Genomic DNA, 16,209 nt, shown 5'->3' on the forward strand with positions numbered 1-16,209 from the left:
TCCGAGTAGCTTAGAGTGGTGATTTTCTCCTCACACAACGAACTTGGGCCTTTAATTTTGTTTTTCGTCCACGTGGCACCATCCTTAAAGAGGGTGTTACTACCACACGTGCGCTAATGAGCCGTCGGAACACCTGTGCAGGTTTGGTCGCAGGAAAGTTCCACACGAACGCCACGCTACCGGGGCAAATAATTGTCCCCATTTAACGGCCCATCGAGAGGGTTCGTTACTGACACCGCCGCTTTGTGTTCAATATCCATTCCGTTGTGGCTTATCAACCGATCAGGCCATTGTCCTTGGAATTGATTTTTTTTTCTTCTCCACCCAATCGATGCGATTCCCCAGCTCGTTTTCCGGTACGGCGATTGATAAGCTATTAGCTAATTACGTCACCCCCTTGGGGCACTGGCGGCTTGGGACAGACAGTCCCCGTCGATTTGGCCACTTGGCGAATGGGTCCTTCTCGTGTGTGTCGCAGGTCCTTCTTGTGAGCGAGAAATTAGCTGTCCCATTTTCCGAGCCCCCTTTTTTTTCATTTCAAGCGGCAGATTTCCAACCCGAGACGGTGCTGATTAACCGCCGCTCATAATTACGCCGAAACACGAATAACGCTTTGCGCGGAAAACGCACCAGAACGGAATCGGATCGTTATCAGCGAGCCGCGTGATAGCCACACCGCTCGAAGGGTGTATTTTTCCGGCCTGCGACCGGAACTTGCTGCTCGATTCGAAACCCAAAAAAAAAAGGCACCCATTTCCTTCCAACAGTCTCGGGTGGTGGCGATAAACGCCCTTCCGTCTAGGGGGGGGGGGGGTTGGGGGTGGTGGGTCACAATTCGGGTGGACAAATAGCGACATTTTCTGTCTTCCACTTGTTTGCCTGCTACACACACGGAAAGGGGTTGAATGTGTTACTAATGAGATAAATCGAAGGCACTTTCGTTCTACCAGCCACCCTAGAGTTCTCGCTGGTGTATGCGACCGTGTGCGTGTGTGTGTGTGTGTGTGTGGTTTAATAATAAGCCAACATTAGCGTTCCTTGTGGGGTTGGGGTTGGGTGGTTTCCCTGGAAAGGGCCGCCAAGAGCGCAGTTACAGTGAAAGGCAATCAATTGTGACCCCCTTTTTAACGCGTTTGCTTTGATTTACCGATGCCCATTTTTTTTCTGTGTGTGAGAGTGTGTTTTCTTCTTCTTCTTCTTCTTCTTCTTCTACAACTGTACCGTGTACGATGGTTCACTTTTCGTCCTGCCAGAGAGTGTGCCTTCCCCCCACCCCCAGGGTTTCCCAGGGCTCTCGGGTCGTGACAGCATTTCTTTCTCCCTTTGGTTGCGGCAAAAACTCGCGCAGGCAACGTTATCTGTGCTATCGCGGACTCAAAAGAAAGAAAAAAATAAATAGGGACCGCCAGCGCACGTCATAAAGGAAGTACAACGCAGGTACGGGGAAAAAAAGGGCAAACGAAAGCACGCCACGGCGCTCTCTCCCTCTGAAGAGTGCTTGACATATCTTGACAGGCGAACAGCGGAAATCAATCGATGCCAGAAAGAGTTTTTGAAACCGATCCGGATCCAGGTGTACCACATCCCGGCTGCTCCGAATGTCGATTGAATGAATAGCTGCGACACGTAACATCACGTACTCGACATGGGTTTATTTGCGTACTTTTCGCGCAAACCATCCATCACCCGGCCGGCGTAATGGGTTTTCTCTCTCTCTCTCTCGGGCCGTGTTTTGCGCAAATAGAATCATCTACAAAAAGGGGTTAAGTCTCTATTTTTGAATGCTTTTTCTTACAAAAAAAAGAAGATAAATACCCGCCTCAGTGACGTTGTGCCAGGATAACACGGGATTTGGTTCGCGAGCGCCGCCGGACCGATCGTGATGTAATTTAATTTTTATTGCCCATACCCATTCCAAGCGATTGTGCGATCTTATCGTCGCGATCCGACGTCTCAGCTATCGACAAGTCACGGACACGGTTTTCTGGGCATCCGTGAAGGGTAATCCCCTTCGGAAGGGAACACCTCTAATGAAGGGAAAATTAAAGAATTAAAAGCAAAACACACACAATCCGGACGATCGCAGCAGCCTCGCAGCTAAAGATCGAGATCGAGCCTCCTGAAGCCAAGGGGCGACGAAAGCAAAGCAAGATTAAGAGCGCGAGCCAACGGGTACAAGAACGCAAACAATTTTGCTTAATTATTCGATCCCCCCACAACCACGTGTCTGGGCACCACCGAAAAAGGCCCACCAGCCAAAAAAGGGGTCAATACCGAAGGTCTCGCGAATGGAACGTGAAAGAAGGCGCGGGAAAAAAAAAGAACGCTCGCGGAAGCTTTTCCATGCGAAAAAGCGACGGTATCGAAAAAAAAAACAATGCCCGGGCGTGGAATGAAATTTATTTGCTGAGAATAAAATTAATTGACAGTTTCATTTTTATCTAATTTCAAATTTACTTACGAAACCCGCCGTCTGCCCGCCGATCGCCATCGGAGGCTGGCTTTTCTTTCTTCTTTCTTTCCTTTTTGTGCGCTCTCTCATCTCTGAACCGAACGTTCGATTTCGACGGTTTCCTTTTTGTGGCGTTCACCTTTTGCGCGGTTGCCGGGTTTGCACTTTCCGGTACGCCATTTTTTCGTACGATATGCGAACGACTCATTTAAATTCATTTCAATCCCCAAATCGCCAGACCGCACGCTTCCGGGCAGAGCTCTGTCAGCACCTTCTCGCGAAGGGGGTGCCTTTTCGAGATCACGTATTTATAGGCGTCACATCGCACAAAAGGCCACCGCGATCGAGGCAAACCAGAGAAGAAAAAAAATCCCCCAAAATCGATCGTCTAACACCCGGTGGAGGTTGAGGGCCACCGGGTCTGGCGAGAGAGAGAGAGAGAGAGAGAAAAAAGGGGGAATCATTAGTTGGGGAGGCTTTCTTATTGATGGTGTCGCGAGCAGGAAAAGGCAACCCCATAACGAGGTGTAATAATGATGGTTCGAAATTTTAATATTCCAAAACATCGGACCCTGCACAGTGAAGGAGTCAAGCAGGGGCCACCCAAGAGGGACCTTTTGCGGTGGTGGATGGTGTTATTTTCGTTTCGCCAGCCGCAGGTTGCTTCTGGAGTTTTTTTTAATTTTTCATTCCACCCATCTTAACTCGCAACGGGCACGTGCAGCCTGAATCTCTAAAAGGTGGTCTCGCGCCACTCTCTCTCTCTCTCTCTCTTCCGACAAAACGGGGCACCACCCACACCCACACACACTCAGGTGGCAATGATTCGGGTAACGAGTCTCCCTCAGGAGCGGGAGAAGAAAAAGAAAACCCCCCACGAAAAACCCCTTTTCGGAACGGGAAGGTCCCAATTAAATGTGAAGTCGGTGTGGGTCGTTTTCCCGGTTTTTTTTCATCTTCCTCCTTTTCGCTTTTTCCTTTTTTTTTCTTAACCCTCGACGGTGCAACAGCAGCACGTGCAGAGATCCCTTTTTATCTGTCGAGCTCGTTGGCAGGCGGAACCGCCTACACACGGTGCGATTGAGCCGCGGTTTTATCGGTTTTGCCGCGCGCGCGGTCTTTTTTCTTTCGCTCTTTCTTTCGCTCTTTCCTTTTTTTTCGAAAGGGGGCATTTTTCGGCGGCTTGTTTCACGGCGACTTGGACGGGCAATTAATTTCCATGTCGCTTTTGGTGTGGGGGGCCAGCAAACGGTGCACTTCATCGGCAATTCTGGCAAAGCAAACAAGTGGGGAACGAAAAAAAAAAAACTAAACATCCCATCACCAACTAAACACCGAAGACGCCCAAAATTAACTCCCCCCATCGCCGTGGAAAATCTCATGCCTGTCGGTGATGCGAGGCACATAAAATTAATCTTAATTTGCATCTTGAATTGAACGCACCGAAGCGAATCGTACCTCGTCGTGGGTCCTTTCCGGATGCCGGCCAACAACTTCAACAGCTCTCGTCTATCGGAGATTCCGCTGTAATTAGGCAAAGCGATTTTTGGAGGCTTTTCATCGACCATTCGGACGCGAGATCCCGAGCGTCTTGCGCACGCTCCCGAAGATGGGTTAACGCGATTGGTGGGATTTAATTTTCCACCGGGACGTGCAATTGTGAGATCGCAAATTTTGTTTGCCCACCACCCAAAACGAAGGGTCTCTTGCCATTAGATAGGTCGCGATATAACTGCTAATTACCGCCAAGGCGTGTATCGCGCGATTTAAATTCCCTGCCAACCCATTACACGCGTGTGCTATTAGGATTTGATAATGAGCTTCCTGTCGCGCGAATGCCGCAGTTCCTCGAGACCCCAAAAAATATCGCATCCGTTGTCCTTTTTTCGCTGTCTCTCTCTCTCTCTCTCTCACACACGTTATTCGCTTGTCCTCACTTAAAGCAGGAATGTAAATTAATCTTCGCTGCCAACGGGACGATTCTCAACGTGCCTCAGAAGCTGCTGGTCGGAATCGGACGTGCCGAAAATTCCCGGAAATCGATGCAGGACCCTTGCCTAGACCGCATTCTCTCTGTGTGTATGTGTGTGAGTGTGTGTGCGTCTCGCCCCATTGTTCCCGGCGAGTCTCACGTGCTCACGATCGAAATGCTAAACTGCACCCGGAACGAGACCCGAAGCGATTCGAAAACGGCCCAATTCAGATAGTTCACACCGATTGTGTGAATCCGGCAATATAAAATGTATAGAAATCGTATTTGTAATCTTCGCCCTCGGTGTCTGCTGCTGCTGCTGCTGCCGATCGTGTCCTCGAGACGCGAGTTTGGTTTTCTTTTCTTTGCGTTTTGTGCTGCACTTATTTTTGTTGGCCGTTTCTCCTTGACAGCTCCAAAGAAAGCAGCAGGATCCCAGGTCGCACGTCGAGGGCGTTTTTTCGTTTGTTTCTTCGTCGCTTTTCATCCCGTGCCATGCTGTGTATTCCTTCGATCGCGGTTTCTCTCTCTCTCTCTCTCTTCCACGAGGCAATGGCAAAGGAATTGTCACATTCCGCGGACGGAACGCGATCGGCGAAGAAGAGGAAGTTTAATTTGAATATTTTATGAAAAAACAATCGGCTCGTCGCGCTCGGGATTCGCAAAACGTGGTCGATGTGGTTTTTAGAGCGCGAACAGAAAAAAAAACCTGCCGAATTAATTCCCATTACGGATTTTTTTTTTTCGAAGTGCGTGTTAAATCCGATGGCTTTTCCGATTTGGTTTTTCGCTTCATAAAAGCTTTTCCAATAGTTGAGGCCCAAAAGCGAAGGTGCTTTATTTGCGCTGGTTTCACAAAATGAATCACCTCCCAAAAGCAACCCTTCGATTTAAGAATATCGATTCGAGCCGGGCACTTGTTAAATGTGCCCATTTTTCCTTTTGCCTCCCATTTCCGAAACGAGCGTGTGTGTGTGTGTGTCCATTCAACACCCGGGAAAACCGAACCCGTCGAATTCGTGGTATCTAAATCTGCTTCGAAGCATATTTATGAATGGAGTGGTCAACTCGTTCCGATGAGATTTACACTCCCGTGTACGTGCACCGGTGGAACGTGGTGTCGGTTGAATGGGACGTTGGCACGTTTTCGCTCGTTTTGCGCTTCGTTTACCGGTGGAAGGGAAGGCATTCTGAGTCGCCACGACTGGCCACGACTGGCCGAGAAGGAACGAAATCGTTTGAAGAGAAAAATTACCTTACGTTGTGACGGGCGCGCACCGGTGGCACCGGTTGGACGATTTTCCAGTGGCGATAAACGAAGGGAGAGAAAAAAAAAGCCCCGCTGGAAAGGGGCTCAATCCTGAGCCTTTGCTTCTGTCGCTGGGAAGTACGGCAAAGCTACTAAACTGTGTACCATGCGACAAACACACGATCACCGGATCGAACGAGGGAGGCGATCGCAAGCGTACTTTACCGTGATCGGTTGCCCAAAGACGCAGCGAGCCGTGGTCTTTGTTACAGCTTTCATATTATATTTATCTGACCGGGAGATGCGTGAAATCCGTTGGCCATAAATTGCCACTTTGACTGGTGGTTGAATTTACTGCCGCATTTTCACCGGCGGCCCGGACCGGGCCTGTGTTCGCTGTTTCGTTCTTTTGCCCAAACGGGCCAGCTTCCATCTACGCTTTTGGGTGCAAAAAAAAAACTCCACCGCACATGAACGATCGCGATCGTCAGGCGCGAAACCTCGGCCGCAATGTAACGACACTGAAAACGAGCTGAAAATAATAAGAGTAATAAAAAAAAATCGTCACATGAACGATCGTGAGCGTCGCGCGCGATCATGGTTGCATCTATGTTAGCTTTATTTATTTTGACAAGCCCTACAAATTGGAATGGCATTGTTGTGTTGTTTGTTCAGCCCGAGTGTGGTGACGATCGCGCGATCGTTCGTTCACTTTGGGTAGGCTCAATTTACGGACGCACCAATTCAACGCGAGTCTGGTGGCGTCACGAGCTGTGAACCGTTGGCGAAAGGATCTAGATGGGGTTGGAAAATAATTACCACCATCACCGGGCACGGAACGGAAGCGAGCTGTATGCAAAGCATCGTGTTTGGTTGTCGTGGTTTGTTTAAAATTTAACAAGAAAAAAAATTACCCATTTTTGCTGGCTCTCCCCACCCGGGGAAAGTCGATTATTATAATTCAAACGGTTTTAAAAACCCCGAACCGGTGCGTCTGGCAAAGCTGGCTCGCCCCGAAAAAGGGGTGAATCTAATTATCGTTCAAGTGCTCATTACGCCGCCCGACCGACAATCAAAAATCCCGGGAGGCAGCGTTTTTTTGCCGTCGCAAGAAACGAAACGAAACGAAAAGAAACGAATAAAAACACGGTCACGTTGACGTTCGGTTTCGTCGCTTGACGTTCGCTGCAGTCGTTTGTTTTTCGCACCGGTCGGGTTTCTCGTATTGACTTATGGTGTGTGCGTTTCACTTGCACGTGTGCGTACATGTCATTAAGCGATAAGCGATAACGGTGGCGACGATTTTTGCATAGTGATAGCTGAAGCCGGAAAAACCACGCCGCACACAACGCGCAGATGCAGCGGTCATCAATCAAACAGTCAAAGACACGCCATCGTCGTCGTCGGCGTCCGGTGCCTTTCCTTTCGGTAGCAGCTGCAAATGAGTGACAAATTTTCTCCATTCCCGGTGCCAAAGACGCCGGCTGTCTGTGGCTTCTTTCGCCCCGCGGGCCTTGCGAGTGTCCTTTTTGTGTCCTTTTGGGAGGTTGGGGTGAATATGCGACCGGTCTAATTAACTGCGCTCTCATGGAAATGGTTTCGCAAACAAGGCACCTTCGTGCCTTCGTCACAGCCACAAGCTTGATCAAGTTGTAAAACTAATCTTTTCAACACTCAAGCTCGCCAGCGATGGATGGAGAGGGTGGCGTTTTTTTTTTTGTGCTTTTTCTTACAACTCCACCAAACCCTCTATCCGTCATGGATAGAGCACTGTTACGTATGGGTTGGCTTTTGCACGCCGTATTTTTCCCGCAATCACCTCGCCTCGAGCAAAAGCTAATACATTGCTGCATACTTAACGTTCGCCTCTGATATTGTCATTAACACAACATAAATTCCGTTACTATCATCATAATTCAGGGTAGGTGATTTTGTTCACCCTCCACCCTGCATCACCTGCTTTTTCCGACCCTTTTCCACCCACCCGAACCAAGGGGGATGGCTACCGTTATTTAGTGCCACCACCGGAAACCCGCGTGTTCGGAAGTCGTTTGCTAGTGGCTCTGGTCGGTTTGCCTTTTTTCGCTGCTAGGATTTTCTTCTCTTTCCGGCATGTTTTTCCCATCTCTTTCGTTCGTTTTTCCGAGCCCATGGGTCCCAAGACTTGCGTTCCCCGGATTGCGCCACGGATGGCTTCAGTCGATCGGTTCACCGGACCGGGGGGTTCCGTTTGTCGCACGGGAGTGCTAATAATCTTTATCTGCCTTTTTAACAATCCACCTGAGCGTGTTACGCCTGCCCATGGGTCCCGCGCAGGGTCTTGGGAAAAGGGTGCATTATTTATAGCGGCGATGAAATGACACTTCGAAATGGGAAGGTCCGTTGGAAGGCGAGACAATTTGAGGCACGTCTCGATTAACGATTGGCAACGAAAATTGGGATTGCTTTTGTTTTTTATTTCTTCTTGTTCAATGCGCCTCATTTCCTCGACCACAACGAAAATTGTGCACACCCTGTGTCTGTGGGTGTCAGCGCGAAATCTCTACAATCCGTCGGTACGCTTTTTTTGGTGCAAAATGAGAGACACCAATTCCAGAAACACGAACGGGTCAGCCCGGATGGGATGGGTTGGGGTTTAATTTTTTAAAATATGCAATTCAATGAATGTAGAGCAGGATTACGGTGGTAATATTAAAAGGATTTAAGCCCCGAAGTTGTACAATTTCGCTTTTATCGTCTGATTTATGCGCAAAGTTTTTTCACACCGTGGCGTTTCCGTTTGGGTTTTCGGCGGAGACGCCATTTCCATCAGCACCGGTGCCGGTTTATCATATTTCCCGGACGGACCCGGTTCCGTTTGGTGTTCACTTTTTTCCGACCACCGGTCTAATGCTGAGCTTTTCATGCTTCTCCCCAAACCGTCTGGCTGTCTGGGTGCAGTTTTAGCGGACTTTTTCGCGTGAGTCTCACACCGAGCTGATAAGCAAAGTTTGCCTCGTGTTAATCGCATAAAATCGCGCTTTTTTCACACCACCGTGCTGCTTTAGGCGTTAGAGGTCACGGAAAACTCCAAAATTAGATCGAACGCGTCAGCAACGCAGCCTTGTCGATCGCGAATATGATACGAAGCCCACACAACAGCAGAAGCAAAAGGAGCGATCGCCGATCCACCCCGAAAGGCTTATTAGATTAACCCCACGGTGCATTACAAATTTTGCAGCCCCTAATAAATAATCAACCCTGCGAGGTTGCTCGTTGCTCGAGGCCGTTTCTAGTACATTATTTATGATTCACGCACCGAGAATGGTCGGAATGGGTCGAGCCCAAAAGGGTCAGTAGCCCATGCGCGTAACAGAGTTGTTCTGTTCGGTTGCACGCCGGTGAGGCGCCCGATGTTGGCGCGTCCCTTACATGGCGATTTCCTTTCATTAGCACCTGGGGCTGCCCCATGGGGGCTTCAGAAGTAGGGAAACTTAAAAATGGGGCCGAAGAACCGAGCAGCAGCAGCAGCAGCAGTGGCCGGGCAGCAAACGGAACATGCACACGCATCAATTTCCCATAAAAACGGAATACATCAACGCATGCGCGAGGAGTAATTTTTCCATCAACGTTCAACGTTTGGCGTTTGGTTCGGAGGGCTCGTGAGAACGCGATCGCGAAGGTGCAGCGGAACAACAACAACAACAAAAAGAAGAAGGAGCAAAGAAAAAATGGAAACGAAATGTACCGCGGAGGAATTAATAACTTAATTTTTATCGACGGAATGCCACTTTTGACCGTGTCTGGTTGACTGGTTTGTTTGCGTAGCGTCTCGCGCGAACCACGATCCAGTTCGCAACGGGGCAAAAGGAGATGTACGGGGCGCTTTATTAATTATGAGCTCGCAAAAAGGGGCCTCCAATTGCCGTGGAGATGGCCTCCACAAACCTAGACGGGCTGGAAAGGAAGCGAGAATCAATCCACTGGCACGGTTATCATAAACACGTTAAATATGTCCCCCACAAGCTCGAGGTTGTGTCTCGGACATCCTGGGCTCATGGTTTATCAGCCGATGAAGCCCCCCGCGAGAGAGCGAGAGAGAGAGAGGATGCGCCATTTGTTAGCTTCACGGACTGATAAATGGATTGGCTTCTTAGCTACCGGTTTTTTTTTCTTCACCCCGTTCACATCTCGCCGGTGTGGGGAGAAATAAATGTATTGCTAATAATCATAATAATGTGTGATAAATAATAAAAGAAAAAAGAACGCAAGGGCGCGAAGGCGAGACACACAGCACAGAAATACATATATATATATATTGGTCTGGTGTGGTTTTCGCGAAAGAAACGGCTCTGCGAACGGTGTGGAGTGGCTGGAGGTCCGTGAAAGTGCGGCAAAGCAATGGGAAAACGAGTTTTTCGCCACACCACCATAAAACCGCCCCCGGAGCGCACCCCCAGGACGATTCGTTGAGGGATGCGTGCGTGAAATGAAGAGTGGCATATTATGCTGATTGAACGGTTGCAAAAGGGCTGCGGAGAAACGCGACCAAAGGAATGCATCTCCGGCGCAAGTGGCGTTACTTCTATTGCGCTAACAGAGCAGGCGAAACCGGAAACGAACAGAAGAGTGAGAGAGAGAGAACGAGAGAGAGAGAGAGAGAGAGAGAGAGAGAGAGAGAGAGAGAGCGTCCATACAAAGGAGCAACCCGATGAGCGATGATGGAGCAAGCAACTCGGGCTGGGGATGTGACGCCATTCTCTTTTAATACCCTTTTATTGTGGGTTTTATGGCTTGTAAAAGGATACCTTCGTATCACCTTGATGGCATTTCGGTGGCTTTTAATTGAAACATAAAAAAAAAAAACCGAAAGAGTCACCCGCCATCGGGCGCCTTTTTGGCGTTTGACTTTTTACGGCTCGTTATCGTAAACTATTGTTGGCCGAGAGCTCACGTTGTAACGATCGTGAAAACCATTTCAAACGGGCCGTTTTTTGGAGTTTTTGGTTGTTGTTGTGTGTGGGGAGTTGGGAGGACAATTGTTGCGCGTGTAACCGATAGCGGGGAATCGGTTTTCGAGAGCAAACGGAATCTCGTTTCATTGCGTTCACGTGGGGATTTGCGTGCGTTGAGTTTTCAGTTGCTTTTTTATCCCGCCGAAGGAAAACTTTGAGCCGAGCGTCACAGAATTGCTTAATTTCGAACCGTAGAATGTGCTTCAACGAGTTCAAGCGTTAAGATTTGTTGAAAATTTCAATCATTTCGAAACCAACGACACCCGGGAATGCCAGTGCCTGGAAAGGAATAAGTGAAATTGAAGCACAAAAACAAGTGTTTTACACACATCTTTCGCGTTCGTTCTTGCCGACTCCCTCCCCAAGAGCCGAGCGGATAGGGCCGCATTCCGGAGCCACGACACGCCCGAGCGAGCATAATTTTATGCGCAAAACATATTTTGTTTTAAATAAAATGTTATAATTAAGAACCGTAGTTTTTATCTGTTATGTGGCCATTAAAAACAAGCCCATAACCCCGTTTTCCCGAGGGATGGGGGGCTCGAAAAAAAAGGGCTCCCTTAGGCTCTCCCCTTGCGCAGGAGGGACACAAAGCACACATACAAAACACACACACACACACACACTCGCACGCATGCTCGTAACGCCGACCGGCGCGAGTGTTTATGTATGTTTTAACAGTTTATTTATTTCATTCCAAAGGCCGGCTACGTTTCGTTACGTTTATTGTTTTACGCCCTACGCCCTTTTCCACAATCGGGCCGGATTGTTTTCACCGATCCATCTCCGTTTCGATAATTAGCGTTAAGAGAGCATTGTGAGGATGAACTTCAGACTGGCGGCTGGTGCCTTGTTTTTTTTTTTGTTTTCGCTCTCTCTTTCTCTCTCTCTCTCTCTCTCTCTCTCTCTTTGTCTCGTGCTGCAACGATGAAGTATGTCTGCCCTTTCGGGAGCCCTTCGCTCGTTGAGCAGCACGGGGAAGCGCAAGATAATCGCTGCTGGAATCGTATGAAAACACGGCGCAAAAAAAGAATATGCCCAACAACCCCCTCCCCAATGCACACACACACACGGAGTTGGGGGAAAAACCCCCTGCATTTATGCGCGAATGGGAGGACGCGCGGGCGAGGAAAAATAAACACCACGAGATGAGTATATTTGTTCGTCATAATAAAAAAAACCGGTGAGCAAAAGAGGGGGGTGTAAAAGAAGGTGGAGGGGGGGGGACGTAAGTACAAACAAGCCATTCTTGAGCCAGCAGCAGTTGCACTTTTCTGTTGCACTTCGCCACTTCTGATGGGGGGAGAGCAAACTCGAGTAGAAATGAAATCATCACCATAAACGCGCAGCACGACACGCTCGTTGCAGTAGTAGGCGACGATCCGGGCGCGGATGCCCTTTTCCCAGTGTAAGAGCCCTTCAGCATCGCAAAACAATAATAAAATCGTAAAAGTGTTAATTGTTTTGTTTTGTCCGGACTAATTCGAGCAGATCCGAGTCGATTGCGATCTCCGTTCCGACGGTTCGTTTCCGGTTCACGGGCTGGGTTTTTCTGCTTTTTTTCATCTCATTTATCCACTCAATAACACCGGCCGGTTGGTGTGGTGTGTTTGAATTTTTACTGACCCATCTTTTCCTCCCCCACCACCAGAGCAACCCCTACGCGCTGAAGGACAGCGGGCCAACAAGTGATATGACAGCGTGGACTTCCGCCGGGCTACAACCGACCACCGGATACTATCCGTACGATCCAACCTTAGCTGCCTATGGGTAAGTCGAAAGCAAAGAAAAAAAAAAGGTCCCCAACCGAGCGCTTTTCTCTCGTAATTTATCGACGGAAATTCGGAAAGCATAGGGAGAACGTCCGCGCCTTGTTCCGGGTGACCTCGTCGGAACTAGCGACGATTGCCGTTTCACGCGTTTCCGCCAAAGGCCGGTTGTGATTCAATTTGGTTCTCGGTCAGACAATCACGCGCCCTCAAAACCGGGATAGGAGGAACAGGAAAGTAGCCACTTCCTTCCTGCACTTTCGCTCGTTCGACGGTTGCTATTATTACTGCGTCTTTGCTTGGCACGGAGTTCTCGACGCCCTTCGAACCTCGAGGAATATTTGTTCTCCCTGCCAGTGGCCCCCAAAAAAAAAATGGACTTACGACGACGGGAACGCATTCCAGCAGCGCGCCATAACTCATGTTTCACTTCCGAGAAGGGTGCCGAAGAAGGGCGTATGAGATTGGATCGAATTTCCACCGGCACAGGGCGCAGTTTTGTGGTCGACCATTACCGGCCGGTTTTCCGACATCGCGGAACGGGAGTTAGAGGCAACAAAATATGGCGTGACGGAGGGCCATTCCCTCCGAATATTGACGCCTTTTGGGTGGCCAATAATCCACCCAAAAAAAAAAAACGAACCCCCTCCTGAGCGCTTGAGGTGATATCGATGGGTTGAGGAGTTGAGCCGTTAGTCTTATCGGAGTTCTCGAGGAGCTAGCTGGAGCCAGCAGGGCCTGTAAGAGCCTGGTATGCGGGCTCGATGTTGCTCGGTACATTCGTTTATCGATGCATACGGCAGAATCGTGCTTTCGATCGCACTTTCAACCGGCAACTCTTCGCTCGCTGCAGCTATTTGCATAAATGCACCCAACCGGTAGGAGGGGGAACTCCTTCTCGAAGGACGAAGCTCTTTCGCTAATTACGATCGAGTACCAGTTGGGCTCGCGGTGCAACGTGCAACCGCCGTAATGATGGAAATCAGCCACATCAGTAAGCGGGCCACAACCAGCCACATCCAAAACAACAAGAACAAGAAAAAAGCACCACAAACGTGCGTTCTCCCAACCGACCCAGCTGATAAGACGGTTTCGCGAAACTGACCTTAAGGGCAGCCGCTTTATCGCGGTTCGCCACTTACTCCACATTCCGATGCGTCAAAGTGCAGCTGCCTTGGAGTGGCTTGGAGCAAAGAAAAAAAAAAGAAAACGGCGACAAAAGGGGCCCATTTTTTTCGCACCTGTCTAAGGTTCGTGACAGCTTTCTGAATGCCCTTGCGCCTTTTGGTACTCGGCACACTCGGAAAGTGCAAGTTGTTTATTTTTTCTCCCTCGTTACCCGTTAACGTACGTTAATTTTCGAATAATCGAAAAATGCCTGCTCATTTCCAGCGCGTGTAGCACCTTTCTTGAAGGCGCATACCAACTGCTCTATGCCACCACACCAGACCGACGTGGTTGCCGTGGACTATCATTACGCGTGCCCGAGCCCTCGTTCCCAGTGGCCATTTGTTTCGTTTAACGTTTCGAACACTCAAACCCGCGAACAGTTTCCGGGTTCGCAACCCCAGACAGCAGACCCAGACGGATCGCTCGCAAAGGGCCTCGAAAAGGGCCTCGAAAAGGGCCTTCGAAAAGATCCAAAGCCCACCCGCAACGAGGCTACCGTATAATCACGGGATTATTATAAATTGCGATGCGTGAACATAAATATCCCATGTTTTGATTATTACCATATAAATGTACCGCGCATACACACACGCGCACACGCACGCATATTAACACGTTTGTGTTGGACGAGGCTGGCTCGTTCATGGCCTACTTTGACCGGGAAAACGGGATCTCGCGGCACTAGACGCAGTGATAATTTCCCCCAAATGCCACCCGACCACCAAACACACACACACACACACATAATCACGGAAATTATGCACAATGCTCAGCCATCCCCCCCCCCCCTCCCGGGGCCATTGTCTTGCTTGTTTGCAGAATGCTGGAATTTTGCACTCGACACTCGGCTCGATCGCGCTGTCGCTGATCGTTGGAAAGCTCGGGGGAAAAAGGTCCTCAATGAATGGGGTTCGGGGGGGGGGGGGGGGGGTGCGTTCGCATCGCATATGCACAATTTAATTTTTAATTACACACCCACGCACGCAGCACTATCGGTGCGGCAGCATCTTTGCCACCCCTGCCTGGATGGCCGAGGCCGCTGTGGGATGCATTTTGAATAACATATGAAGCCATTATGTTGCTCTATGTGTGTGAGCGAGAGAGAGATGGCGTATGGCGTATGGCACCTGTGTGTGTGTGTGTGTGTGTGTGTGTGCGTGTGCACACAACATAATTCCATGCCGGCATGCAGTTCCTGGTAGCGTGGCGGTTTGTTCGCACCCGACGGCCGATTGCCGGTTTGGGAGTGATTATTATGAGCCATCGGAGTGTTCCGCTTGGGAGCTGATTAATGAGTGGCCTATCAGCATCCTGGCAAGCTTCTTATGGCTTTTCTTCTGTTGATTCTTCGATGCACACAAATTGACACACGACACAAAAATGACTGGCGCTCAAACATTAACCATCGACTTAGTGCGAGGTGTTTCGAGGGTTTTTTTGGTGAGCTTTTGATGCACGAACTCCCTCCATTAGTGGACAAAGTTTGCCTTCCAATGAATGCCCTTTAAGGGGTCTCTCTCTTCGTCCTCTTTTCGTCCTCTTGCGTTGTTCATCTTTCGCCGTGCGCGTTTTAATTTTTGTTTCAATCGCCAAAAAAAAACAAAACCGGCGATCATAAATTTGAACCCGTAAAAAGGGATACCACGCAGGACGTGGAATGCGTTTGGGACCCTCGCAGTGAAGTGGAAGCCTCGAGAACACACTCGAAAAAAGAAGAAGGAGAAAAAACAAATCCCCACCGTCAGGATTTGCGTGGCGCTGGCGCGAGAAGCCGGTTCCGGAATGCCACGCGAAACATGCGATTACCTTTCCGTGCTGGTCCGGTATCAGTCATCGTGGTTTGCCCGCTTTTCGAAAGCTGTGCTACCGTTTTTTTTCCGGTCGGGGGTTGAAGCCCACCCGTTGGGCCATCCTGTGATGAAAAAAAAGCCCCCTCCGTGAGCCATGAGACAACCGGCAGGATGGGCGCTTCGAGGGTGCTGCAATAAATTTGCCACAAACCCTCGAAACCCGCCGGTGATGGGATCAAATTTGTCATCCCGCAATATCGACCGAAGGCTCGCCGAGTGCGGGAATGATGTTTGTTTGACATGCATAAGCTGAGCTGGTTATTTGACTTATCTAATTTCGATTGTGGTCGTTCGATTGGACCCCCAAAACCATCCAATTTTGGGCGCTTGTCGTTCGAATCAGCCCGAGCGTGACCGAGCTCGGTACCGGGTTTTGTGGAGCCTCGTGTTTTCGACGATTCACCGACCGGAAAGCTGTTAATTATCGGTGCGTGAGCTCCTTTTGTCGCTTGGGTCGAATTTGCGGTCAACGGGAAGTGTGCACAAATAGCCGTTTTATGATGAGCGGATTCATTGCGAACCGAGGGTCCTTCGCTTTCGGGTGGGATAATAAATCATGAGAGTTCTCGTTCAAAAGCAAAAAACAAAAAATAAACTCATCCACCCGCCAGTCCAAGAGACTCTCCCAATGACACACAATTATGGATTCCCTGCCGGTGCGTCGGTGCGGAATCGACGCAAGCAAACAATCAATGGGCGAATAATTGTGCCGCAATTAAGTGGCAATAGATCTTCCCCGGTTTCCCGTTTTTC

At 49.5% G+C, this 16,209-nt stretch overlaps 1 protein-coding gene across 1 annotated transcript in view; it reads left to right on the forward strand.

The window, feature by feature from the left end:
- Positions 1-16,209, forward strand: part of LOC128722651 (homeobox protein araucan-like) — a 79,911-nt gene that overhangs the window by 41,966 nt on the left and 21,736 nt on the right. Inside the window, exon 3 of the mRNA XM_053816327.1 lies at positions 12,319-12,437. Within this exon, the coding sequence (XP_053672302.1) occupies positions 12,319-12,437 (119 nt within the window). The remainder of the gene's footprint in view (positions 1-12,318; positions 12,438-16,209) is intronic.

This window comes from Anopheles nili, chromosome 3, assembly GCF_943737925.1.
Source record: "Anopheles nili chromosome 3, idAnoNiliSN_F5_01, whole genome shotgun sequence".
In the NCBI taxonomy this organism is placed as follows: domain Eukaryota; kingdom Metazoa; phylum Arthropoda; class Insecta; order Diptera; family Culicidae; genus Anopheles; species Anopheles nili.